This window comes from Gossypium hirsutum, chromosome A13 (genome assembly GCF_007990345.1).
Source record: "Gossypium hirsutum isolate 1008001.06 chromosome A13, Gossypium_hirsutum_v2.1, whole genome shotgun sequence".
Taxonomy (NCBI): domain Eukaryota; kingdom Viridiplantae; phylum Streptophyta; class Magnoliopsida; order Malvales; family Malvaceae; genus Gossypium; species Gossypium hirsutum.
This window is the reverse complement of record NC_053436.1, coordinates 82,350,829-82,377,493: the sequence shown is the minus strand read 5'-3', so window position 1 is coordinate 82,377,493 and position 26,665 is coordinate 82,350,829. Positions and strand designations below refer to the sequence as shown.

At 36.1% G+C, this 26,665-nt stretch overlaps 1 protein-coding gene across 3 annotated transcripts; it reads left to right on the top strand.

The window, feature by feature from the left end:
• The first annotated feature begins 20,757 nt into the window (after window positions 1–20,757).
• Window positions 20,758–25,885, top strand: LOC121212380 (uncharacterized). 3 transcript variants are annotated; one of them, XM_041084861.1, is made up of 3 exons: window positions 20,758–20,995; window positions 21,326–21,467; window positions 25,641–25,885. In XM_041084861.1, exons 1-3 carry the CDS (start codon window positions 20,881–20,883, stop codon window positions 25,696–25,698), a joined length of 315 nt encoding a protein of 104 aa, XP_040940795.1. In that variant the 5' UTR covers window positions 20,758–20,880; the 3' UTR covers window positions 25,699–25,885. The 3 variants fall into 3 exon arrangements, with proteins under 3 accessions (XP_040940795.1, XP_040940793.1, XP_040940794.1); XM_041084859.1 differs by having other exon boundaries at window positions 25,636–25,800; XM_041084860.1 differs by lacking the exon at window positions 25,641–25,885 and adding an exon at window positions 23,762–23,859.
• Window positions 25,886–26,665: the final 780 nt, after the last annotated feature.

The following is a 26,665-nucleotide window of genomic DNA, read 5'->3' as shown; positions in this document are numbered from 1 at the left end:
GTGTTGGTAAATTTTAAATTTTGGTGTTCTGTCTACTTGGCGTAGATTTAATCAGGTTAGTGGGTCTCTAGAAGGCCCAAGTTTAAGTTAAAATCCGATAATTTTAGTTAATTTTAATTCTATAGAAAAAGGGGTTCTGTTTAGCTGGGCTTTAAGGTATTAATTGGGTAAAATAAAACACAAAGAAGCCCGTAGTAAGTTGGGTTGTGGCGTCACTTGGGGGTTTGAGAGGTGGCGTGTGGACGACCAAGGAGAGCTAAGGTTCGAGTCGCAAGGTAAGCAAACTAGTGATATTAATTTTTATGTGAAAAAAAGGTAAGTAATGGAACCTAAGTGAAAGACTGTCATGAGGAGTTTAAATTGCTCAAGGGATTGAGTAAGGAGGGGATAAAGGAGAGGATTTAGGAGCTGATTAGGGAGAGTAGTGATGGCCGAATAGTGGACTCTTGAGGACCAAGAGTTGGCCGGCCAAGGGTTTCTTTAGGGGGAAAAATTCGGCTAAGTTAAGTGTTAGTATAAATTCGGCATTATGGGGAAAGTTGTGCCGTTTGCTGACCATTCTCCTCTTCTTTCTTTGTTCCTCTCCTCTTCAACTTTTTCTTTTTCTTTTTCTTCTTTTCCTTCATAGCTGAATCTCTCTACCCACCTGTGCATCTCCAACTTTTTCTTCAGACGTTTCTAAAACCTTCATAGCCATTGCCATAAAAAGCCAAAATCCCGAAAACTATACTTTCTTCTGTGCCGATTTCTCCTAGCCAATTTTATTATCTTTTCCATCATTCTTGACCGATTCTCTAGTTCTCTAAACCTCAAGGTTCTATCGACAAGACCATAGCAAAACCCTCTTATTTCATCTTTCTTTACACAGCTTTAATAAAAGCTGAAAACCCCACTCTCTTAGGGACTTGGCTGAATAGTGAGATCACTGAAGGCTCGACTTTTGTTATCATTTGAGGGCTTAGATTGGCATCAGAATTGAGTATAAATTAATTGGGATCACTAACCGAAGGACCTAGTGGTAAGTCTTTTCAATCTAGTCTTTATTTCGTATTTTAGAAAAACCGAAACCCCTAAAGGTTAAGGAGGCTGTCAACTTGGACTTGTAGCCCTAAGGGGTTGTGATAACTATTTTGTCTTGATAATAATATGATCTAGAAGCTGCTGATCAAGGGCTTGGACAAGTGGAGCAACGGGATCTAAGTCTAGTCACAAACTTCCGCAAAGGTAGGATTGCTAGTGCCTAAGGTGTTATGGTCGAATAAGGTGGTAGTAATATAATTGTAGGTAGTTCGAGCGTAGATCTCATCAATGAATCATCATAAAACAAGTGTGTAACTGACACCGTTTCTTAGTCTAGATCGGCAAAAGCCGAAAAGTCGAAATGCCGAAAAACTGGTATTTTGTAGATTTGCGAGTGTGCGAATGCTCGTGAGGTAAATCGATTAATGTTTTTGGTAAGCTGCAATGTTTGGACTGCAAAGTGCATGATTTCTGTGCCCTCGATATTTTTGGGCTTATTAGGCCAAAATTGGAATAAAGGGCCAACGGGCCCAATTCGATAGAACCCTCGGTAAGTGATTCTGTTAGTACGTGAAAGGTAGGAGTATGCATGAAAAACCTTAGAATAGATAAATTATTGAAATACCTTAAAAAGTGAAAAATTTAAAGTTTTACCCCTAGGAGATAAATTACCGAAATACCCCTAGGGTTAAATTGACCTAAATGCATGTCTGACTGTTGTTATTTACTGCATACCATGTTGTTATTATCTGATGCATGAGACTGGGATATTGATGGAGGAAGTACTGAAAGTGACCTGTCCACGTACTGGAGGCTTTGCCTCAATTTACTGTTAACTGAGCAGCAAGGCTGCAACTGTGGAGTGTAGGGCTAGGTGGGTTGAGCTATTCCCCACATGGAGTATAGGGCTGGTACGGGTGGAGTGTAGCGGTTGGTGGGTTGAGTAGACTCCCCAAATGGGCTTGCATATGTTTATTGATGTTGCATGTATTTTGAAATGGGCCTATGGGCCATACTGTTATCTGAATAAGGGGCTAAGGCCCAGTTTAATGTAATCTGAAAAGGGCTTTGGCCCAGTATCACTGTTATCTGAATGGGCTTAGGCCCGATGGGCTTGAGCTGACCTGGGCTTTGAATGGGTTTTCCTTACACACTGAATTTCCAAACTCACCCCTTCTTTAACCTTGCAGGTGGGCCTTGATGTGGGTGTCTTAGAGCCGGAGGGGATTCAGAGTGGCCATGGTGAACACTTTTGGGTTTGAAAAGAGACTGGTTTCCTTAAGTTATTTTTATTTACTATTTAATTTTTGGGTTGTAATAAGGCCATTTTAACTTTATTTTCTTCTTTGATTTTCTTGGATTATATTATTTTTAATAACTTTATTCTGGTGGATAATAATTCAAATGGGCTAGGCTTAGGGCACGATTTCAAAATGATACTTGTTTTTAAAATAACACGATGTCACGAATATTCGATTTATCAAAGATAACCACTCAAAGAAGTTTCAATCCGTTATAACCAAGTGTGGCAATAGATGTGGGCATGTTTAGGATTGGATCCAATCGAAGAGCTTGGTACTTAAGCAGATTTCATGGCTCACCTCCTCTGTTATAGATACCTACCTGGTGCCCAGCTTCCATTCACTTGGTTAGCTTAACAAAAGTCGGCTTTTAAAACACTTAAAAGGGAACATAGGTTTTTAACTTCAATGTGGCACGTCAGATTCGGCAATAACGTCTGGGCTGGGTTTGGGGTGCTACACTCACCAAGATGTCTACGCTCACAATCTACACAAAGCGATCATCTAGAACCACCGATCGAACCACTAGCACTGACCACCAAACTAGTCTGCTGCTTAGACTGACTCAGTCGAGACCCTGTCTAGCACCCTTACCAAAACTTTGATTATCATGCCCTCTATTAGGCAGTCGTCCAAATACGGCAATGGAAGTTCTCTTATCATATTTAATGACCATAGAACAAGGAGGCTCAACCAAACTCTCCTCAACTGTTTTGGCTTTCTCAACCAACTCATCAAATATCTCCGCGTTCTAAGCTACCAAATAAACCCGAATCTTACGATTAAGCCCAAAACGGACGTCTTACAATGATCCTTCTCAGAAAGAATCATCTAAGGAGGGTACTGGTTAAGTTGCACAAACTCTGCCTCACAGTCAACCACTGACAGATCACCTTGAACCAAGTCCAGAAACTCATGTTTATGAGCTTCCAAGTACTACTAGCCCATGAACTTCCTATTAAAAACCTCATGAAATTAACCCCAAGTCAAATGGTCAGCAATAGTACCTCTTTTAATCGTATTCCACCAAAGATGAGCCTTACCGTCAAGTATAGACACAATACAACCTAACTTCTCCTCGTCAGAATAGGACATCTGCTCTAGGATTCTTTCAACTCCTTCCAACTAGTACTTAGTTATGGTCGGGTCGGTCCCTTTCACTCTAGAAAACTCTTTACCACCCAACGCCCCCAAACATTCAAGCGAAAACCTTTGGTTAATAGGTGCAAGTTTGGTAGGTGCAAGTGCAGGTACAGGAGTAAGGTTAACACCAGCAATCCTTTGAAACTCTCCAATCATAGCTTCTATCAGAGGGCCAACACCATCATTAATTATGTTCACTCCATGCGGCGACACATAAGGTATAGAGGATGTACCATCCTCTTGAGTATTAGCATTCACATTCACACATATACAAGGCATATCGAATCTAATAATCTAACATACACAAACAAATAAGATGTGTGAGTGGAGGGGAAATGATCCAAGTTACGTTCCTACAAGAAAACTTTAGGATTAAGGTAATGTGTTCCCATTCCTACCCCATATGCAATTCAATTAGAGATATTTCAAACAATTTTAATGAACGAGAGAGATTTGGACACATGGGTTTCATAACCATACTCCATATAATAATCACCTAGGTTCGAGTATTAGTGAACCTAGACTCTGATACCACCAAATGTAACACCCTATATTGGCATTGTCGTAGAGCCCGATTAACAAGATGCTACACCACCGTCTCATCAACAACAAGCATAAAACATTTCATTGTCATGTGATTATCATAAAATTTCTTTAAATTATTTATAGAGATTCTATGTCATGAGTACCCTAAGCAACATTATATTATGCTAAACATACATCAGACGAGCTTATAACATGATTTAAACATGCTTTTAAACGATTTAACAAAAATTATGAATAAATCACGCAGGTATCGACACTGAATCAATGGTATCGATAATTCTCATAGATGGTATCGATACCACCTAGAAAATCAGTACTAAATTAGCATTTTGTTTCTTACCTAAAATCAAAACCCAAGAAATTGTCGGTATATTTCAAAAAAGTATCGATTTAATACCTTGAGTATCAATACTCGTGACATGGTTTCAATACCAAAATGAGTTACTAACTTCCTGCACATTCAGATATCAATGAGGCATTGATTTTAAAACCCGAATATTGATACCTCTGCTTCAGACAGTAAAAATCCAACATATTAAGGCATTTGGTTCAATATAACTTGTATCAATTCAATAAGCATCAATTACTTTATCAAAAAATCATAAAAACAACTATAATGATAATTCAAAACATTGTAAATAAGTCCGAACAAGCAACCAATATACTAAGATCAAAATCCACAAATCCTAAGAGAAATACAGTGATATAAACATCCAAATGTCATGGAAAAAATTAGCTAAAAGTCTACCACATTGCCTTATTCCCATAGTTTAAAAGATTAACTATAATTCACCCACTCAAACACTAAATTTAATTTGGATCAATCCCTTATAATTTTTCTGCACCGCTCACACCGCAACGCTAACAATCTACAAAGGTTTAAAAAGGAGTGGGTGAACTTAAACAAGCCTAGTGAATGATTAGAATATCCACCAAAACACACATGTATTCACACGTTAACCAAAAATGACCAAAGCACAATTACACACACTATAACAGCCCGATTTAGGGACTAGTCGAAACAGTGGTTTTGGAACCACTAATCTGAGGCCGGAGAAATTATTTTTAATATTATTTTATGTGTTATAGCAAGATTATATGAGTGCATGAAAATTTTGGTAGAATAATTTTAGCAATTGTTTAATTTCAAAAAAAAAAAAAAGACTAAATCGCATAAATGGCGAAAGATTTGTTTTACTAGCTAAAAGTGTTAAATGGCTATGAGGCATTAAATTAAAAGTCCTTATTGAATAAATAGACCCCAAATTTATTAGTGGCTGAACATAGAGACAAAGAAATTGAAAAGTAAAAGGTTGGTGGCATTAGGTGACTTATTTGGTAATAAAATTAAACAAAAAGAAAAAGGCCATCATCTTCCTTCTCTATCCACCGATATTTTTAGCCAACATAAGGGTTTTGAGAGTTCAAAATTTCAATCACTCTTGATGGCCTTTCTTGGTAATTTTTGTACTTTTGGGACCCTTGTAGCATAAGCTAACTAATGGGGGCTATTTTGCAAATGGTTGAAATTTTAGGGTTTTACCACGAAATATTTTTTGTTGGTTGCTGAAATATTATAGAAGAAAATGAGTTATGGTCGTTAAATAAACAACTTTTGTGAAGTAGTTTTCATGAAAACACTAACTAAGGACCATTTTGTATAAGTTATAAATTATGTAGTAAATGTGTGAAATAATTGGAATTGTGGGCTGTTTCTAGTATACAAAGAATTTGGCTAGGCTTGGTTAGTGAGAAAATTTGATGAAAATCGATTTACGAACCTAGGGGAAAAATCGTAATTTTGTGAAAGTCTAGAGGCAAAGTGGTCATTTAGCCAAAATATGGTTTGTAAAATGTCTTGATTAATGTGATGGTTAAATTAGTGAATTTTATCATTATAGATCAAGAAATACAAAATTCAGACTTAGACGGGGGGAAAACCAAGCTAGTGGATTAAATCAAACTAGTCACCCATATTTTGAATATCGAGGTAAGTTCGTGTGTAAATAATGTACCTTATATTATGCAATTAATAACCAATGTTGAATGAGTTGTTTAATTAATGTTACAAATATGTCCAAAGGGACTTGATGTGATAAATTCCCGGTTGAACCCTAGGAATATTAGGATACCGAGGTCATGACGTTAAGGTACATGTGAGCCAGTGTAAGACCATGTTTGGAACATGGCATCGGCATTGTTATGAGAGCTAGTGTATGACCATGTTTGGGACATGGCATCGGCCTCAATATGTGAGCCAGTGCAAACCATGTTTGGAACATGACATTAGTATTGTTATGAGAGCTAGTGTAAGACCATGTCTAAGACATAGCAAAAGCCTCAATATGTAAGCAAGTGTAAGACCATGTTTGGAACATTGCATCAGAATTGTTACGAGAGCTAGTGTAAGACCATGTCTGGGACATGGCATCAGTATCTTACCCTTTTGTATGAGGTTTCTCGGGTATCCTCTAGTATTCCAACCGGTTCAACGGGTAATTTAAAGATTTTATCAAATAAGAAAAGTTGTGATTATGTTGTAAGTGGTACAGGTACCTACACAAAACTCATAAGAATTGAGAATCGATTTATGTTATATGAATAGTGAGGATGAAAATGAGTAAGTTATGCATATGATCTTATGAAAATTTTGTGTAAGTTTATAATATATTGTGTGCGTGTTACTGCATGATTGATGTTATTACTTATTTACATACAAACTTTCTAAGCTTTATGCTTACTCCCTTTCCTTTCCTTTTTCTTATAGCATCGCCAATCTAACTTGGGAATCAAAGGACGTCGGAGGCTCGATCACACTATCAATCAGAATATTTGGTATAGTTAGCTTTATTATTTTGAGTATGGCATGTATAGGGACTTGGTCTTTTTACTAAGTGTCATATTGTTTTAGCCAAATATGTTGACTTGTCATGAAGGTTGTTTCATTTTGTATAAGGCCATGGATGATGGCTAATATTTATTATTGCTAAATGCATTTAATGAGGATTATCATGGATGTGGATTTTTGGTTATGTGTAACATCCCGAAATAGGGCCTAAACGGAACAGTGGTTGCGAAACCATAAATTTGAGGTAGAAAAATTTATTTTATTATCATTTTAAGGTCTATGGCATGATTGCATAATTGTGTGAAAATTTCGTTTAGAAATTTTATCGATAGAGGGTCCAATTTGATATTTAGGACTATATTGCAAAAGTTGTAAAATGTGTGTTCTAGTTCACAAAGGTATTAAGTACTTGTGAGTAATGGGTTTTTAAAGTGGAGGTCCTTGGATAGTAATTAGACCATTATACTATTTTGGACAAAAATACCTAAAGGAAAATAAAACACCATAGTTTTTAATTAAGGGCATTTTGGTCATTTAGTTATTAAAATGAATTAAAAACAAAATTAAAAGCCAAATTTTGTCCATCTTCTTCATTAGGCCGAAATTTCAAGGTTTCTCCATAGCTAGGGTTTGTTTCAAGCTTCCAAGCTCCATAGTAAGTGATTCCAAGCCTCGTTTTTAATGTTCTTTACGTTTTTGGAGTCCCAGTAACTTGATTAAGCTTATTCTAGCAATAATTCAACCTATGGTTCATATTTGGAAAATTACCCATAGATTAAATTTGTGTCTTTTGGTGTTTTATGATAGAATATGAGGTTTTAAATTATGTTAGACAACTTGTGCTACTCGGTTTTAAGTGAAAATGAGTAAAAGAGCTTAATCAGTAAAATACCTAATAGTCATAAGTACATGTTAAAGTGAGAATTTGATGTTGTCATAGAAGGGAAAAATGATCAGCATGTCATAAAACATAAGAAAATAGGATGAAGTTTAAATTCCGATCCTTGGGGAAAAAGTGTAAATATGTAAAATTTTAGGGGTAAAAATGTAATTTTTCCAAAGTTTGGGTCAAGGACTGTTTTAATAAATGTGAGTATTAAATAAGCTAAATTTTTTTTATTATAGATCAAGAAGAACAAAATCCGGAGTTAGACCGGGGAAAGAAAAAGATAGTGGACTAAATCGATATAGTTGATCGTATTTTGTTTCGAGGTAAGTTTGCGGTAAATAAATGTAATATTCTATTATTTTATGTTAATTTTGTTAATTTCCAGCATGTGTATATTTATTTTATGAAATTATTGAAAGAAGACTCAAGCATGAATTGATAGAGAAGTAATTTCAGAAAGTCCCGATTGAACCTTAGGAATATGTAGGATACAAATGTCATGACATTAGGGTTTAAGGATACCATGTAAGACCATGCCAAGGCATGGCAATCGGTAAGGTTTCTAAGGCAAGGAAATCGTGTAAGACCATGTCAAGACATGGCATTGATAAGTTACTATAAGGCAAAGGTCCCATGTAAGACCATGCCAAGGCATGGCATTGGTGCGTTCATAAGGCAAGGATACCATGTAAGACCATGTCAAGACATGGCAATGGTAAGTTTCAAAAGGATACCACGTAAGACCATGACAAGTCATGGCAATGGTAAGGTACCCGCGTATCCTTAGTATTCCAAGTGGTTCAACGGGAAAATTTAAAGAGAATATCAAGGTAAGGTAAGGTAAGACGATTTATACTAAAAAGGTAAGACAAGTTCATGCTAGAAGAGCAAAGGTAAGTACATAATGTTCATGTATGCTTGATAAGGAAAAAGGTAAGTAAAATGTATTAATAAATTTGATTAAGTAAGTGAGTAAGTGAAGAAGTTTAAAATATGTCTATGACAATTAATGAAGTTGCATTAAGTAGTATGCCAAGTAGTAAGATAATTCTTATGAATGTTGTTATTTATTTGCATGCAAACTTACTAAGATTAATGCTTACCCCCTTCATTTTCCTTCTTTTTATAGTTTTTTCAAGCTAACTCGGGGATCGTAAAGTACATCGAAGGTCCGGGCACACTATCACGAGGATTATTTTGGTATAGCTAGTCGTTTCATTTTGAGTATGACATGTATAGCATCATAGCCATTTTGTGTGTATGATCTTATGATATGGATGATGAATGGTATGTAAATACTTGATAATGATTAGCTGTTGGAATGGCTAATCAAGGACATGTTTGGTGTTATGTATGCCTAAATGCTAGTTATTCCATGGAAATCATGAAAAAGGTGAAATTAGATTTAAAATAGTATCGGACAACAATAGTGACGTGAATTTGGAAAATAACTAAAAATAGTAGAAATGGATTTAGATAGTGAATGAGATATAGAATTAAAGCTTGATGAGTCTATTGTCATATGGATGGAACAAAACAGGTATATGAGTTACATTTTATGAGATATTTAAATTTTTGTGAAATAGGGCTAGAGCAATTTCTGGATCCCCTATTCTGACTTTGGAAATTCACCGAAAATTGTACAAAGATAATTAGAAGTCATTCTTTACATGGACAGATTCCTTATTGAGTCTAGTTTTATGAGAAACAAATGGCATAATAATTGAAACTTTGTACAGGAAGATATTTAATTCGTAATACACAAGGATCAGAGTAGTCAAACCCTGAAACAGGGGATACTTTAACTAATAAACTTTACTAGTTGGCCCAACTAAAAATTCTAGAAAAACTTTAGTTGATAAATATATAAGTCTAGTTTCAGGAAAAATTTACGAAATTGGATTTTTAGTTTCGTAACTCGAGATATGAATTTTTAAGCGACTGTGACGCAGTTAGCCAGCTTGTCTGGAAGTTCTAAAATAAATTGTTTGAGCTGTTTAATTAATGAATTAAGTCCGTTAACACCTCGTGCTCGACTCTGGTGACGGTCTCGGGTTCGGGGCGTTACATTGTGGCTATTTTGATTATGTGTGTTTATGCTTGGATTGGAGATGTTTGATGTTGTATAAGTTGGTGCAAGTAAGGGTGGCAAAAAGGCCTGGTAGATAGCCTTGTTTTTGTCCACACGGGCAGACACACGGGGATGTGTCTAGGTTGTGTATTACACGGTATGCCCCATGGGCATGTAGTCAGGCCGTGTGTCCTAAATTTGGAAAAACATAATGGCTAGTAGTAATTACACGGGCGGATACACGGCCGTGTGTCTCAACCATGTGGAGGACATGGCCATCGTACATGGGCATGTGCCCAGGCTGTGTGAAGTTTGCACCATAAATGTGAAATTAAATTCACCACATGGCCTAGCACACGAGCGTGTTCCCTAGCCGTGTGCCCCTAAAGGGTTGATAATTTCAAAAACAGAATGTCAAGGTTTTTGTACACGGGCTAAGGCACGAGCGTGTCATGGCCATGTGAAGGACACAGGCCATGGGCACGGGCGTGTGCCAGACCGTGTGAAAACCCCTCTAGGTTTGAAATGAGAAATAAATTCACATGTGATAGGGACACGGGGTGTCCCGATAGGTTTAGGCCGTGTGAGCTACACGGGCCTTCAACATGGCTATGTTAAGAGGACACACAGGCATATCCCCCTTCCACACGGGCGTGTGCCCCTAGTTGCATTGAAATTTTTTCAAAGTTTTCAAAAGTGTTCGGTTTATTCCTGAACTATTTCCAAAGCGTGTTTTGGACTTCTAGGTCCATATTAGGGACGTTAAGAGGAAGTGTGAAAGTTTTAAATTTGAGTAAAATTTTATGACTCGAAAATGTTTGTATGTATGTGTTTAAGTCTAGTAACGCTTAGTACCCTGCCTCGACGTGGGATACGGGTAAGAGGTGTTACATTTAGTCGTATCAGAGCTGCGGTTTAGTTGATTCTCAAACTAGTGAGTGTACAAGTCTAGCCATACATGCGATAAATACATTGTGATAGTGTGATGACTCCTAACAAATTTAAATTATGCTTTCATATAGTAAATGGATCCCAACGGAGTAGTGGCGGATGACGTAGAGAGTAATGCGTTGGCTCCCGCTGAAGGGACCACACCAGTCGAGAGTGGGCCCATGACATTTAGTTAAGGCTGAGGGGCTAGAGAAGTCTACCTCCACATGATGAACGCATGGTATTCAGAGTTTGTTCGTGCAAACCCGAACACTCCACATCCTCTACCCTCTCCAATCCCTCATCCTGCCCCATTGCTCCCAAAGCCATAGAGGTGTTTAGAAGGGAAAAGCCTCCAGTTGATAGAATTCGAAAGCAATGGGCCGAGGAATTTCGAGCCAATATTGATGATGACCCAGAAAGGGCAAAATTCTGGCTTGAAAATACCATCAGTGTATTCGATGAGTTGTCTTGCACACCTGAGAAGTGCATGAAATGTGTGGTGTCACTCTTAAGAGACTCAGCTTATCACTGGTGGAAAACGCTCGTATCGATTATACCGAGGGAGAGAGTAACTTGAGACTTTTTCCAGGAAGAGTTTCGTAGAAAGTATATTAGCCAGATATTTATAGACCAAAAAAGAAAGGAATTTCTTGAATTAAAGTAAGGCCGAATGATAGTAACAGAGTATGAGTGTGAGTTTGTGAGGCTTAACAAATATGCTAGTGAGTGCGTATCTATCAAAGCTATCATGTGCAAGAGATTTGAAGACGGATTGAATGAAGACATCCAATTATTAATTGGCATCTTAGAGTTAAGGGAGTTTGTGATGCTTGTTGAGAGAGCTTGCAGGGCAGAAGAATTGGCCAAAGAGAAGAGAAAAGCTGATATGGAGTCTCGTGACTCAAAGAAAAGACAGATGGGGAAATCACATCAGACCTCATCCAAGAGATCGAGAGAGTTTCCTACTCGATCAAATGCTTTAGTGGGATTCTCGAGTAGAAATAAGAATAATCAGTACACGACTTCTATGACTCAAACCACTTCTATCACGAGTGTTGGTAGTGCTCGGCCAAATAGGCCGGAGTGTTCACAGTATGGTAGGCGTCATTTCAGTGAGTTCCGAGGAAATGGTAGAGGTTGTTTCAAGTGTGGTTCACTAGACAATTTCATCCGAAATTGTCCTGAAATGGATGAGAAAGGCAAAAAGCAAGATGTGAGAGCAAGTAACGCTCTTTCGAGGGGTAGACCACAGAAGATCCCGAGAAGTGGGGCTAGCAACCGAGGTGTGCCTAGAGATTCCGCTGTAAGGTCTAAGGGCCGAGTGCCTACAAGGACTTATGCCATTCACTCTCGCAAAGAGGCATCGTCACTGGATGTGATTACGGGTACTTTTTCTATTCATTATTTTTCTATTGTTGCATCCGAGATCTACCTATTCGTATAGTTGCATGAAATTGGCGTCTAGTATGAATATGCCTGTTGAGTCTATAGAATTTGTGATAAAAGTGTCAAACCCGTTAAGTAAGCATGTGATAGTTGACAAAGTGTGTAGAAACTGTCCTTTGATGATTAGAGGTCATTGTTTTCTGGCTAACCTCATGCTACTACCGTTTGATGAATTTGACCTAATTCTTTGCATGGATTGGTTGATCGTTCATAATGTGTTAGTGAATTGTGGAAAGAAATTCATTGAACTGAAATGTGAAAATGGGGATATCCTTCGAGTTGAATCAGGTGAACCGAATAGCTTACTTATACTGATTTCTTCTATGACTGCTGAGAAATATATGAGAAAAGAATATGAGTCTTATCTCGCATTTGTGTTGAATACCCAAGTGTCAGAAGTAAAGATTGAGTTAGTGCCTGTGGCATGTTAGTACCTGGATGTGATTCTGGAAGAGTTTCCCATATTGCCTCGAACTCCGGAAGTCAAGTTCAGTATTGAGTTGGTCCCTGGTACGGCACCTATATTGATTGCCCCGTATAGGATGGCAACGTTAGAGTTAAAAGACTTGAAGGTTCAGCTACAAGAATTAATGGATAAGGGTTTTGCTAGACTGAACTATTCTCCGTGGGGTGCTCCGGTACTTTTTGTGAAAAAGAAAGATGGGTCGATGAGGTTATGTATGGCTACAGACAGCTCAACAAGGTGACTGTGAAGAACAAGTATCCTTTGTCAATGATCGATGATCTGTTTGACAAATTGAAAGGAGCCACTGTGTTTTCTAAGATTGACTAGAGGTCTGGTTTTTACCAGTTAAGAGTTAAAAAGCAAGATATACCGAAAATGACATTTCGGATGAGGTATGGCCATTATGAGTTCCTTGTCATGCCCTTTGACTTAACAAATGCTCCTGTGGTATTTATGGACTTAATGAACTGTATTTTCTGACCGTACTTGGATAAGTTTGTTGTTGTTGTTATCGATGATATATTAATTTATTCTCGTGATGAGAGTGAACACGCGGAGCATTTTAGAACTGTTTTGTAGAATTTAAGAGATAAGCAGTTGTATGCCAAGTTTAGTAAAATTGAGTTTTGGCTCTGAGAGGTCAGTTTCTTAGGACACATTGTGTCAGGTGATGGAATTAGAGTTAACCCGAGTAAGATCTTGGCTATTGTTGAGTGGAAACCGCAGAGGAATGTATTGGAGATTTGAAACTTTCTAGGCTTAGCGGGTTACTACAGACGATTCGTTAAAAGATTCTCCATGATTGCTACTTCTATAATGAGGTTGCTATAGAAAGATGTCAAGTTCAAATGGACGGAAAAATGCCAACAGAGTTTCGAGAAACTAAAGGCGTTGTTGACTGAAGCTCCAATTTTAATGCAACCGGAACCGGGAAAGGAATTTGTAGTGTATAGTAATGCATCCTTGAATGGATTAGGATACGTGCTTATGCAAGAATGCAAGGTAATAGCGTATGCCTCGAGACAACTGAAGCCGCATGAGAAAAACTATCTAACTCATGACTTAGAGTTAGCCGCTATAGTGTTCGCACTGAAGATTTAGAGAACCATTTGTATGGCGAGAGATGTCGTGTATTTACTGACCATAAAAGTCTAAAGTATTTGATGACTCAAAAGGAATTGAACCTTTGCCCATAGAGATGGCTAGAGCTTATAAAAGATTACAAACTGGTGATTGACTATCACTCGGGAAAGGCGAATGTGGTCGCTGATGCTTTGAGTAGGAAGTTATTGTTTAACTTAAGGGCTATGAACACTCAATTGTTAGTAACCGATGATGGTTCAATTTTAGCCAAGTTGAGAGCGAAACCAATGTTTTTGCAAGAGATCTGTGAAGCTCAGAAAGGTGATAAAGAACTTCAAGCTAAGATAACTTAGTACGAGACGGGTATAGAATCAGACTTTCGGATTGGTTCAGATGGCTGTTATGTTTTGAGATAGAATTTGTGTACCCAAAGACGATGAGCTTATTCGAAAAATTTTGCATGAGGCACATAGCAGTTGTATGTCTATCCATCTGGGTAGTGTGAAAATGTACAATGACTTGAAGAAAATGTCTTGGTGGTCGGGAATGAAGAGAGACATTTTAGAGTTTGTATCTAAATGCCTAATTTTTCAGCAAGTGAAGGCTGAGCTCCAAGTACCTTCGGGTTTACTTCAACTTATGATGGGTCCTGAATGGAAATGGGACTGTATTACTATAGATTTCGTGTCTGGGTTGCCTTGGACGCCAAGGAATAAAGATGCCATATGGGTTGTGGTGGATAGGCTAACAAATTCAACTCATTTTATATCGGTGCGTATGGATTATCCACTTGAAAAATTGGCTAATTTGTATGTTTTCGAAATTGTTAGACTCTACAGAGTGCCTTTGTTTCGAATAGAGATCCGAGGTTTACCTCGCGATTTTGGAAAAAGTTACAAGAAGCTTTGGGGACAAAGTTGAATTTTAGCACAACTTTTCATCCGCAAACCGACGGTCAGTCAGAGAGAGTGATTCAAATTCTGAAAGACATGTTGCAGTGTTGTGTCCTTGAATTCCAAGGCAGTTGGGAAAAGTATTTACGGCTGGTAGAGTTTGCCTACAACAATAGCTATCAATCGAGTTTGAAAATGGTGCCTTATGAGGCTTTGTATGGGTGTAAGTGCCGAACACCCTTGTATTGGACCGAACTCAGAGAAAATCAAATTCACAGGGTTGACTTAGTTAAAGAGACCAAAGAGAAAGTAAAGGTGATTCGTGACTGTTTGAAGGCCGCTTCGGATAGACAGAAATCCTACGCGGATTTGAAGCGAAAAGAAATTGAGTTTCAAGTCGAAAAGAAATTGGCCTCAATATGTGAGCCAGTGTAAAACCATGTTTGGAACATGTCATTGGCATTGTTATGAGAGCTAGTGTAAGACCATGTCTGGGACATGGCATCAGCCTCAATATGTGAGCCAGTGTAAGACCATGTTTGGAACATGGCATCGGCATTGTTACGAGAGCTAGTGTAAGACCATGTCTGGGACATGGCATCAGTATCTTACCCTTTTGTATAAAGTTTCTCGGGTATCCTTTAGTATTCCAACTGGTTCAACGGATAAATTAAAGATTTTATCAAATAAGAAAAGTTGTGATTATGTTGTAAGTGGTACAGGTACCTACACGAAACTCATGAGAATTAAGCATCGGTTTATGTTATATGAATAGTGAGGATGAAAATGAGTAAGTTATGCCTATGATCATATGAAAATTTTGTGTAAGTTTATAATATATTGTGCGCATGTTAGTGCATGATTGATGTTATTACTTATTTACATGCAAACTTACTAAGCTTTATGCTTACTCCCTTTCCTTTCCTTTTTCTTATAGCATCGCCAATCTAACTTGGGAATCAAAGGACGTCGGAGGCTCGATCACACTATCAATCAGAATATTTTGTATAGTTAGATTTATTATTTTGAGTATGGCATGTATAGGGACTTAGTCTTTTTGCTAAGTGTCATATTGTTTTAGCCAAATATGTTGGCTTGTCATGAAGGTTGTTTCATTTTGTATAAGGCCATGGATGATGGCTAATATTTATTATTGCTAAATGCATTTAATAAGGATTATCATGGATGTGGATTTTTGGTTGTGGCTGTTTTGGTTATGTGTGTTTATACTTGGATTGGAGATGTTTGATGTTGTGTAAGTTGGTTCAAGTAAGGGTGGCAAAAAGGTATAGTAGATAGCCTTTTTTTTTGTCCACACGGGCAGACACACGGGCGTGTGTCTAGGCCCTGTGTGACATACGGTCTACCCCATGGGCGTTTAGTTAGGCCATGTGTCCCTTTCACTTAAATTTGGAAATACATAATGACCAGTACTAACCACACGGGGGGAGGGACAGCTGTGTGTCTCAACCGTGTGGAGGACACGGCCATAGTACATAGACATGTGCCCAGGCCGTGTGAAGTCTGCACCATAAATGTGAAATTAAATTAGCCAAGCAGCCTAGCACACGGGCATGTGCCTTAGCCTTGCACCCCTAAAGGGTTGATGACGTCAGAAATAGAATGTCAGGGTTTTCGTACACGGGCTGAGACACTGGCGTGCCATGGCTGTGTGAAGGACACGGGCCATGGACACGAGCATGTGACAGGCCATGTGAAAACCTCTCTAGGTTCAAAGTGAGAAATAAATCCACATGGGATAGGGACACGAGTGTGTCCCGATAGGTTTCGGCCATGTGAGCTACACGGGCCTTCAACATGGCCATGTTAAGAGGACACATGGGCGTGTCACCCTTCCACACGGGCGTGCGCCCCTGGTTGCATTGAATTTTTTTTAAAGTTTTCAAAAGTGTTCGGTTTATCGAACTATTTCCAAAGCGTGTTTTGGGCCTTGTAGGTCTATATTAGGGACATTAAGAGGCAGTTTGAAAGTTTTAAATTTTAGCGAAATTTTATGACCCGAAAATGTTTGTATATATGTGGTAAAGTCTAGTAACGCCTCATACCCTGCCCCGGTGTGGGATACGGGTAAGGGGTGTTACACACACATATTATAAAGAGATCATATCAACATATTCATTTAACATTAATAAACTCATTTAGCTTACTATTACACATGTTCATGCATACAAAACATATCATATATTTTCCTTTATAAAATCATATTTAACGATAGATTGCACTTAAGGCTATGAAACATAGAAATGGAATCTATCACCACATATCAGATACACAGATCACCAACACACAAAATGACTCGTAGAGTCGATCATATCCCAGAAGTGTAGCATGTAGCTAACACACTCCAACACACCAACATATCCTAGTAAATGAAGCTTAGCTCACATTCCCTTATCTCTCCAAAACTACCCTGGGCCTTATGCCCCCAAAACACAGCACATATAGGTGAGTACTCACAATCCTATGACATGCCAACTATATCCAATGGTTTCAAAGTTCACAAAGCTAAAGTTCCCGGAATCAAACACACATTTTACTTACCATTTTCTGCACATTAACATTCTAAGAACAACATAAGCACTGTCATTTGGCATGTACAACATACCCACAATCAACACTTTCACAATAGCTATCATAAGCTTATTTCACATATAACAGTATCACATCTTAATTCAAAAATCCATAACACACAATCACATATTAAAACAAGAGTATGAGAAATCTTACACTCGGAACTTAGAGTAATATTTCAGGCTACTCTCAAGTTCCTAATTAATGCAATGAACCGTGTCTACAGGTAGCGATTCCAAACACTCACCGTTTGCACTTTCGCCTATTCATCGACAGCTTAAACTAGCTTTTCCTTAACTTGTAGAAGGTTCTAATGAATTTGAAGCTTCAACAAATTAGATAACACAACAACACAATCAACATTCAGCTAAAGGCTCTCCTAAATCAATCAAAACATAAAGCCTAAGCTAGTTTTTCTTGAAACTGAAACTTTCGACATAACAAACTTGAAACACAAATATTTCGATCTCTACTTGTTATTTTTGCCTAAAACTGATTCCATTCATCTAATTAATCCTTTACGATTAATTCTTAACTTTCAAACTACACAAAATTACCCAATTCATAGTATTGAAAATTTTTTACATACTATGGTAATTTTCACGAAAATTCATTAAAACGTTGGAATTTTTTAACGAAAATTTAAAGAATGTTTAGAAACCTTATAATCACATCAAAACTAATAGAAAAACACTTTGAAACCTTATTTTTTTCAAAATCCTGGAATCCACCATTAATGAGTCAATTTCTGGCTTTTGTTCAAAATACTCAATTCAATACGAAAAAACTCAGTTTTAAAAGTTAGATAACATTAAAAAATAATAGGAAATTGAACATTACCTTAGTTGAAGAAGAACGACCGTTTAATCAAAAATCCAAAAAACCTGAAAGTTGAGAGATAATGAAATCAATGGTGTTTTTGATGGTTTCTATGGAATTCTATGGAGGTGCAATGTTATGAGAATGTATGAAATCAAAGGAATGAAATTTAGAAATTAAATTGGAAGAAATAGAGCTTAGAAAACTCAAGGAACGACACAAAACAAAATGAAGAGAAAACTACCATGAATAACCTGTAGGTGGGGGGAAGTATTAGTTTGATTTTAAAGTTTTGGGCTATTTTCCCTTTTAGTACTCCTAGTTTTAACCCCCAATTTGAAACGGTCCTTATTTTAAAATTAAAGATCATTGGAACATCATTTTCAAAAATTGATTTAATTTTTTAAAAGCCATAGGCAAAAACATTTCTAGTTTACCATGCTACGAAATTCCCGACCACACTGGAGCTAAAATTCTTATTTTACCCTCAAAACGTTAAGGCCCAATTTTGGGGTGTGGTTATCTGTTAAGGAAACCCTTGTTCTTGATGAATCCCAAACGAAATCTGGTTGCTAATTAAGTGAAAGCAAACAGGTAGAACATATTTGAAGAATAAAGACTAAAACTAAATGAAATCATATTAAAATTAAAGAGAAGATTCGGTCAGCCAAAAAAAAGAATAACCTTGTGTTTGGAGCGATTTGGGTCATCCTTGATGATGAAGAAGCGACCAAACAAAGATATAAAAAAAATAAACAAATTTAAATGAAAAGAAAACCCAACAACAAAGAAAGGGAGGGGCAACCGATAGAAGTCCAAGAATGAGTAGAATAAGGTTCCCTGAAAAAGAAGAAATTATTCTTGGACTCTAAACAAGCCTCCAAGTAGATTCGAAACAAAATAACACAAACAATTTAGTAGAATGAAGAATTAAGCCAAAAGAAAATTGTTTTGTAACAAAAGAATTCAAACAATAAGAAAAGCAAAGAACACTTATTTTTTGGGATGTTTTTTCATGAGAGAAGATAGGAGAACACCCCTCTTGATTGAAACAAGACTTGGAATTAAGTAAAGTCAAAGATTAGATTCAAAATAACAAGAACGGAATAGAAAAACAAAGAAAAGAAATAAAAGAGATGGAAAAGATTTAAGTGATGTGTAGAAGTCCTAAAAAGCCTTGAAAACAATATGAATCCACAACCTCCTTCAAACTACTCCAATTTCTCCTCCAAGAAAGATTCCTTGGTCAAAAAGCTTGAAGATAATTCTCGTAATTTGTAAAAATTGTTAAAACTCTTTTAAAAGAAAACTTAAGAGAAATTCTTTAAAAAAAATTCAAAGAGAAATTTATTAACTCAAAAAAAAAATCAATGAATCAATCAATAAAGGACGAGCGACAAACCTTATTTATAGCTTCCCAAACTAGTCTCCTAATCCTGATAGGATTTGAAGTGTGCCAACTCAGCATGACAACTCATCAAATAACTAACTTAACTAACTATTAACTAACTATTAACATGTGAAAATAAATTTAGGATTTGAATGGGCAATTCATCCAATGGTCTAAATGGGCTCCTTGGGCTGGATTTTTACATGTTAATCCATTAATTAAGTAAATTTGAACATAAAAATTAAAATGTTTACGAATTGGGCCACTTCAACAATTTGGACTGGTACTCAACTAAATCCTTCTTCAAACTTCATGATGGGCTTGTGGACATCCTAATGGGTTGATTTTTAAGAATTTGGACTTGTAGTCCATTCACTCCCAAAATTAGCTCATTTAAGCTTGTACATGTAATTCATCGCGCATTGAGTCTTGAAATATTGATTTTCTTGATTCTTGGAATCACCTGGAATAATACAATTAGACTAAGATGTGGTTTCTTGATCTACTAATCTATTTGGATTTGTTAATATATGATTTATAAAATATATCAACTTAAATTATAGTAAAAAATACAAAAGTATTTTAAATCATTACAATTACCATAATAATTTATTGTAATTTATTATTAATATTTTGATATATAAATATAATTTTTAAATACTTTTCAATTAATTAATATAAATTGTTTGTAAAATTTAATTTGAATATATAAACCACATTTTAAATATTTAAATAATTAAAAACATAACTATTACAAATTCAAACATCTAATGCTTTATTTGAAATAAATTTCAAAAGTAACCTAATATAAATATTAAAAAATAAATTACATAATAAATAAGAGTTAATAATATAATTTTAACTCTAAAAGGGAGTTTCCAAACAAAAGAGATACAAATTACAGCGTTTTGTCTATTTTAAAAAATTACCTATAATTCCTTAAATGCTTTTTTAACTCCTAAAGGTTATGTAAAAGAGACTACTAGAGATATTCATAAGTTGGGTCAAGTCAGGTTTGAGCCGGGCTAGGGTAAGTAAAAAATTTAAGCTCGTTTTTTAAGCTGAGTCTGAAATGAATCTAAAATTTTATCTAAGTCTAATCTAAATAAAAATATTAAAACCTGAGCCCGACTCGTCCATATTAAAATTTTTTATATAAAAATAAATTTAAAAAATATAATACATCAAAATACACTTTAAATATTAAAATAAATATTTTCCAATAAATAAAAAAATAAAAAATATAAATTTTTTTATCTAAACTCATTTTTTAAATTTATATCTTCACACAACCTCTTTCACTTTTCGAGACACAACTACGATCGCAACTTATTGCAGTCTCGTTGGTGGTATTGTTGTTATTTCTAGTATGTTTATCCATAATTAGTTTTTTCTTGGGATATGCAAACTTGGAACCTTTTAAAATAAAGTGGGAATAGCATGGAGCATGAAGCATGCAGCGGGAAATGGCGTCAACATTCTCCTGCTTTTGATTCATTTTCTCTCTTGCCTATATTCGTTGACGCCATTGTTGATTTCTTATTTTCCGAAAGCAGTTGAGTAACCACCATTGTAATGTAATTATATATATATATAATTTTTTTTAATTTTCGGAATTTTTGTTGGTGTTGGAGAAAAGAAATCCCAATGATGATAAAATGAAAATATTTTAAGATATATGAAAGTAATTCCAAGAATTATTAATGCGTTGCAATGATTTTGAGGGATTTTGTTATACAAAAATTAAAAATGGCAAGAAATCCTTTTCTTTCTCTCTTTCTCTCTCTTTTTTTTTTTGCAAGAACAATTTGCGGGGCATTGTTAAATTTTTTAATACAATTGTAGGGTTTTAATATTTTAATGTGATGATTCAATTCGTTTGCAGGGCAGGGAATAAAGGTGAATTGGGATTTTCTTGTATATGAATCAGTGTGCACTACACCATTCAAAATGGCCACTCCCGAGATTGAAATTCATCACAGATTTTTCAGAAACAGCATTTATTCTTCTTTTCCCAATTCTTCGAGGTCTGTTTTCGTAATGATTTCATAATTTCCTTTTTTACCAATATTTGATCATTTTCCTCACCTTTTATGTATAAAACAACATTCCTGTTTTTCTTGTTATCGCTTTAAAATATTAGCTTCTGGGCTTTCTTTTCTCGAGCATATGAAAGGATTGGCATTTTATCAATAATAAAGTACTGCACAAAGCTTTGGATGGTTGTTATGAATCCCATTTTCCTATAAATTTCTCTTTGTGATTGATGTTTGACTCAATTAAGCGCAAAAGCAACTAATTTGGTTTCCTTGAATGTATTATTTAGAACATTTTCCCATATGTGTTTCTTGACTAGGGAAAGTTTAAACATAGAAGATAAGCTCAAAGTTTTGAGATAATTTATTGCTTAGCTATCAAAGTAGATGTATGATGACATCCTGGTAATCTCCCCTTAAATCCAGAACTTTTGGTAGATATATTAAATGAATATTGTTAAGCATCCAGCCTAAACTTAAAACTAATTGGCAAAAGGATGAAATATCCCAACTTGAAGGCCATAAGAAACCTAAGGTTGATTGATGTGGGATAAGGTCACTTTAACAAAGATCAAATGTTTTGCAGCAACCAATATGAGCATTGTCTATCAAATTTGGCTTTATTATGGACCCTAATCATCTCTAAGAGTTTTAGCTGTTGAAATGAGTTTCTAGCAATATATTTTCCTCTTTTTAGATGTTAAAAAGCCAAAAAAAAATGCCTCATTTTTAATTTGAAACTGTTACATCATAGAGGGATTGAATATCAGTACCCATATGAAAAGAAAGAAACCAAAACAGAGAATTTAGTTGTTTTTACTTGATATGGTGAAAAGAAAATTAAGAAGATGAATATTTAAAATAGAAAGATAGAAAACGTCTTTGAACAAAATAAAAAATAAAAGACGCAATAGTAATTTTCTTTCCATCCATTAATTGGTAAAGTTAGGAAATGAGATAAAAGAAAATAAAAATTTTAAAAAAATGTATAATCTTGTAAATTCGCACACTTGACTTATCTTTCTCATTCTTTCCTCTTTTCATTCCAATTTGAAATGATTTATTTTTATACATTAATATCGAAATGTTTATTTTTCTTATTAATTTCCTATCACTTTTCTTTATTACCAAGCGCATCTCAATTTTTTTTCATTCCATTTTTTCACTCACCTTTGTCCATCCTTTCGCTTTTCCATTCAACCGATCGCATTCGTAATTTGGTCTTTTCCTATTCAGTTTTAGTTGTGAGTTCTGTTGCTTCAGCCATTGACCATGCATAAAAGTCCCCCTACCTGTTAAGTATCTTGTTCTTCATATTAAATACTATCTACTGTTGGCAATATATTATTTTAACATATAAACACTGTGAAGGATGTTTCCTTAGCTTCCATCCCTTATGTCTTGGCTTGTACATCAACTTTCATCCTTGTGATTAGGAAATATCTGCTATTCTGAGTCATGGCTCAATTTCTTTCGGAAGATACGCTGATGATTCAATTGCATGGGGGAAAAGGTCAGTTTTTACTTACAATAGATGTGAAGAGGAACTTCAGAAGTTCCAGGCCTTAGGATTCGTTGCTCAAAAGACGGCCTATTTTAATGAATTCTACAAAAGAGTTGGAGTTGTGGAAGCATTACCATCTCATTAGAAAAATACCAGGCAATGTGGTCCAAGTCAAGAGACACAGGAGAATTCTAAATAAGAGGAATTGGTTTTAATGATGCTGTTCCAGAAAAGGAAGATAAACCGAGCAATGCTAGTCAAATTTAGATTTTAGACAGTCAAGGCATTTCAAACAATATGGAACCATGTTGCCAAGAAGTAAAAAATTGCTCTACTGAAAATAATGATGCTAACATAGAGGAAGGAATGAAAGTCCGTAGAAATACTATTAAAGTGGAAAATTCTTTTGAAGAGGGTTCTGTCTCTCATGTGCTACATGTGTGTATTTTGATGTTTAGGGAGGAATATGAATGTTTTTTGTGTGTTAAAAGACTTTTACTAAGTAGGTTTCGGTGAAAAGGCTAAAAAGGACTAATTTGTAAATGTTATAAAATTTGTCATAAAAGTGTGATTTAGTGGAAATTTTGGGCTGCTATAGTTATGAAAATTATTCGGCTAGGCTTAAAGTACAAAGAAATTGAATAAATTTCATTTTATGAGCCTAGGGGCAAAAATATAAATATAAAAAATTTTAGGGGTAAAAATGTAATTTTTCCATAATATGAATTTTGTGTCACAATGAATAATGTGACTAATTAGTAAGCTAAATGTGATATTATAGATCAAGGAAAACGAGATTCAAACTTGGATCGGGGAAAAATAAGTATTTGACGGTTAAGTCCCTTTTTTCACCATTTTTGGTATCGAGGTAAGTTCGTGCAATAATAATAATGCAATGTTATACTTGAATGTTAATGCTTGATATTTCATGAATTGTAGGTTATGTGTAAATAATGTGGTGATGTAGCATGTTTTTAAAATGTTTTGATATAATGTGATAAATATTTCATTATTATTATGTATGATATGCCTAATGGTGGTTATGAAAATATGAATGATATTATATTCGTTATCCACGACATTATGAGCAAGTTCGACAGTGATACGATAAGCAAGGAAACCCTGTTTGAACCTTAGGAATAGTCCAGGATACAAGTGACATGTCACTAGGAATTAAGGAATCCGAACCCATTGAGCGATCTGAGTTCATGATATCTATGTGACATCTGAGCTCATTGAGTGGTCTGAGTTCATGATGTATGAGATACATGTAATTTGGTTCCAGGTGATGGTCTTGTGTGTTCTATCGGTAGCTAGGTAGTCCTGAGTGGTTCGGATACCTGACAGCTTGTGTGAGCAGTCTGCGTAGTTACACCCTGACCGATAGCTTATGCTAGCAGGCACGTGAGTAGCTCCATTACGAGCGTTACATGTTATGAGGTAGCTTTAACTACGTATGTATGTAAGACACTTATGTGCAAGTTTTCTGTGTATCCAATAGTATTCCAAGTGTTCAACGAGTAGTTCAAAGAGTGATTTGGTGATAGTCCCAAAAGGGTATGTCAAAGACAAGAATGAATATGTGGAAAATGTTGAAAGGGTACAGGTAAGTACGCTAAGCTTATGGTTATTGAGAGTTTGAAATGTCGAGACCTCAGTGAGCTAAGATGTATGAATTATGATTATGAATTTTGTTGCAATATCATGCTAACTTACATTGTGTAATTGAACATGGAATCCATGAAATGGTGAGTTCATGATTAGTTGAAAATGAACTTATGGTAGTTATCATTATATTGCACTAAAACAGTTTTGGACAGCAGTAGTAGTCCGACTTTGAAAATCCACCAAAAATTGTAAAAATCGAATTAGAGACTGAATAAAATATGAAATTAAAGCTTATTGAGTCTAGTCTTACATAGAAATTGGATATTCTTTTTTTTTTGAAAGAAATAAATTGGATATTCATGCCATGACATTCGGGTTAATTGTGTGCCAGATGTTTGGGACATGCATCGGCCACATTATGAGGGCCAGTGTAAGACCATGTCTGGGACATGACATCAGCATTGAGACGAGAGCTAGTGTAAGACATATCTAGGACATGCATCGGCCTCGAGATGTAAGACATGTTTGGGACATACATCGGCTATGAGATGCGTCAGTGTAATACCATGTCTGGGACATGGCATCAACACATATAGAGGTGTCAGTGTAAGATCATGTCTGGGACATGGCATCGGCACAGATATGTGATAGCTAGTGTAAGACCATGTTTGGGACATGGCATCGGCCTTGATTTTGATAGTCAGTGTAAGACCATGTCTGGGACATGGCATCGACATTATACCCTATGTTTAAGGCTTAGTGAATATCTAATAGCATTCCAAATGGTTCACCGGCGAGAGTTACAGTTTGAGTTAAACAAGAAAAGTATAACCATGTTGTGAGTGGTATAGGTACCTATTTGAAATGTATGAGATGTGAGCTTAATATATGCTATGTGAATTGTATTGGATAGTGATGAGTAAGTTGTGCTTATGCCTACTTTTGTATTATGAGCATGATGATGAATGATAAAGTTGTTGTTACATTTATTTGCATGCAACTTACTAAGGTTTATGCTTACTCCCTCTCCTTTCCATTTTCTTATAGTGTAGCCAAAGTAGTTCGAGGATCATTGCCTATGTCGGGGAAGCTAGTCACACTATCATCTGAAGCACTTGGTATAGTTAGATCTTTTATTTTGATTGTGGCATGTATAGGACCCTGACTTTTGAGTTTTGCGTTATTGTTAATTGGCCAAATGTGTTGGCTTACTTTAGCATTTGATTCATTTTGTATAAGGCCATGGAAAATGGCTAATATTGAAAGCTTATATATGAATGCAAGATAGTCTTTCATGAATGTGAAATTGTTGGCATGGTTGAATATAAGAAACGTATAATGGCCTTAGCTGCAGTTGTTTGGTTGAGTAATCATAATAAGTTATACTTTGATATGTTGGTTGGCATTAGATGGTGTTCAGGGTGGCAAAAGGTTTAGTAGATAGCCTTATATGGTCCACACGGGTAGACACACGGGCATGTGTCTAGGCCGTGTGTGACACATGGTTAGCCCCACGGGGGGTGTTGTTCGACTGTGTGTCCCCTGCACGTTAATTTTACAAGTCAGTATGCATGGTAGTAAATACACGGGCAGAGACACGGCGTGTGTCTCAGTCATGTAGAGGACATGACCTCTGGCCACGAGCGTGTGCCTTGGCCGTGTGCCCCTTATTGGGTGCTGACATCAGAAATAGAATGTCAAGGTTTTTAGACACGGGCTAGGACACGGGCGTGTTATGGCCGTGTGAGGGACACAGCTCCTAGACACAGGCGTGTGCCAGACCGTGTGAAAACCCCTATAGATTTGAATTTAGAATTTAATTCACACGGGCATGGGACACGAGCGTGTCCTTAGATGCTTAGGCCGTGTGTGTCATACAAGCCTTAATTACATCAAATATTCCCTAAATATAAATTAAATCATAAGAAAAGAGAAAATAGTCCATGTGGAAAACCATGTGGTCATTGCTGAGTGGCATGTGGTGTCGACAGATTCATTTTTCGGCTTTAGGTGATTCTCGATTTCTATGTTTTCGGGTACACACCTGGTTTCATTTGAAGCTAAATCGCACTTCAAG

Coding starts and splice junctions, on each gene's coding strand:
- LOC121212380 (XM_041084859.1), top strand. CDS start 20,881: ATGGAGCATGAAGCATGCAGCGGGAAATGGCGTCAACATTCTCCTGCT. Junction 20,996..21,325: donor TTTCTTATTTTCCGAAAGCA/GTTGAGTAACCA, acceptor ATTCGTTTGCAG/GGCAGGGAATAAAGGTGAAT. Junction 21,468..25,635: donor TCTTTTCCCAATTCTTCGAG/GTCTGTTTTCGT, acceptor ATTTTCTTATAG/TGTAGCCAAAGTAGTTCGAG.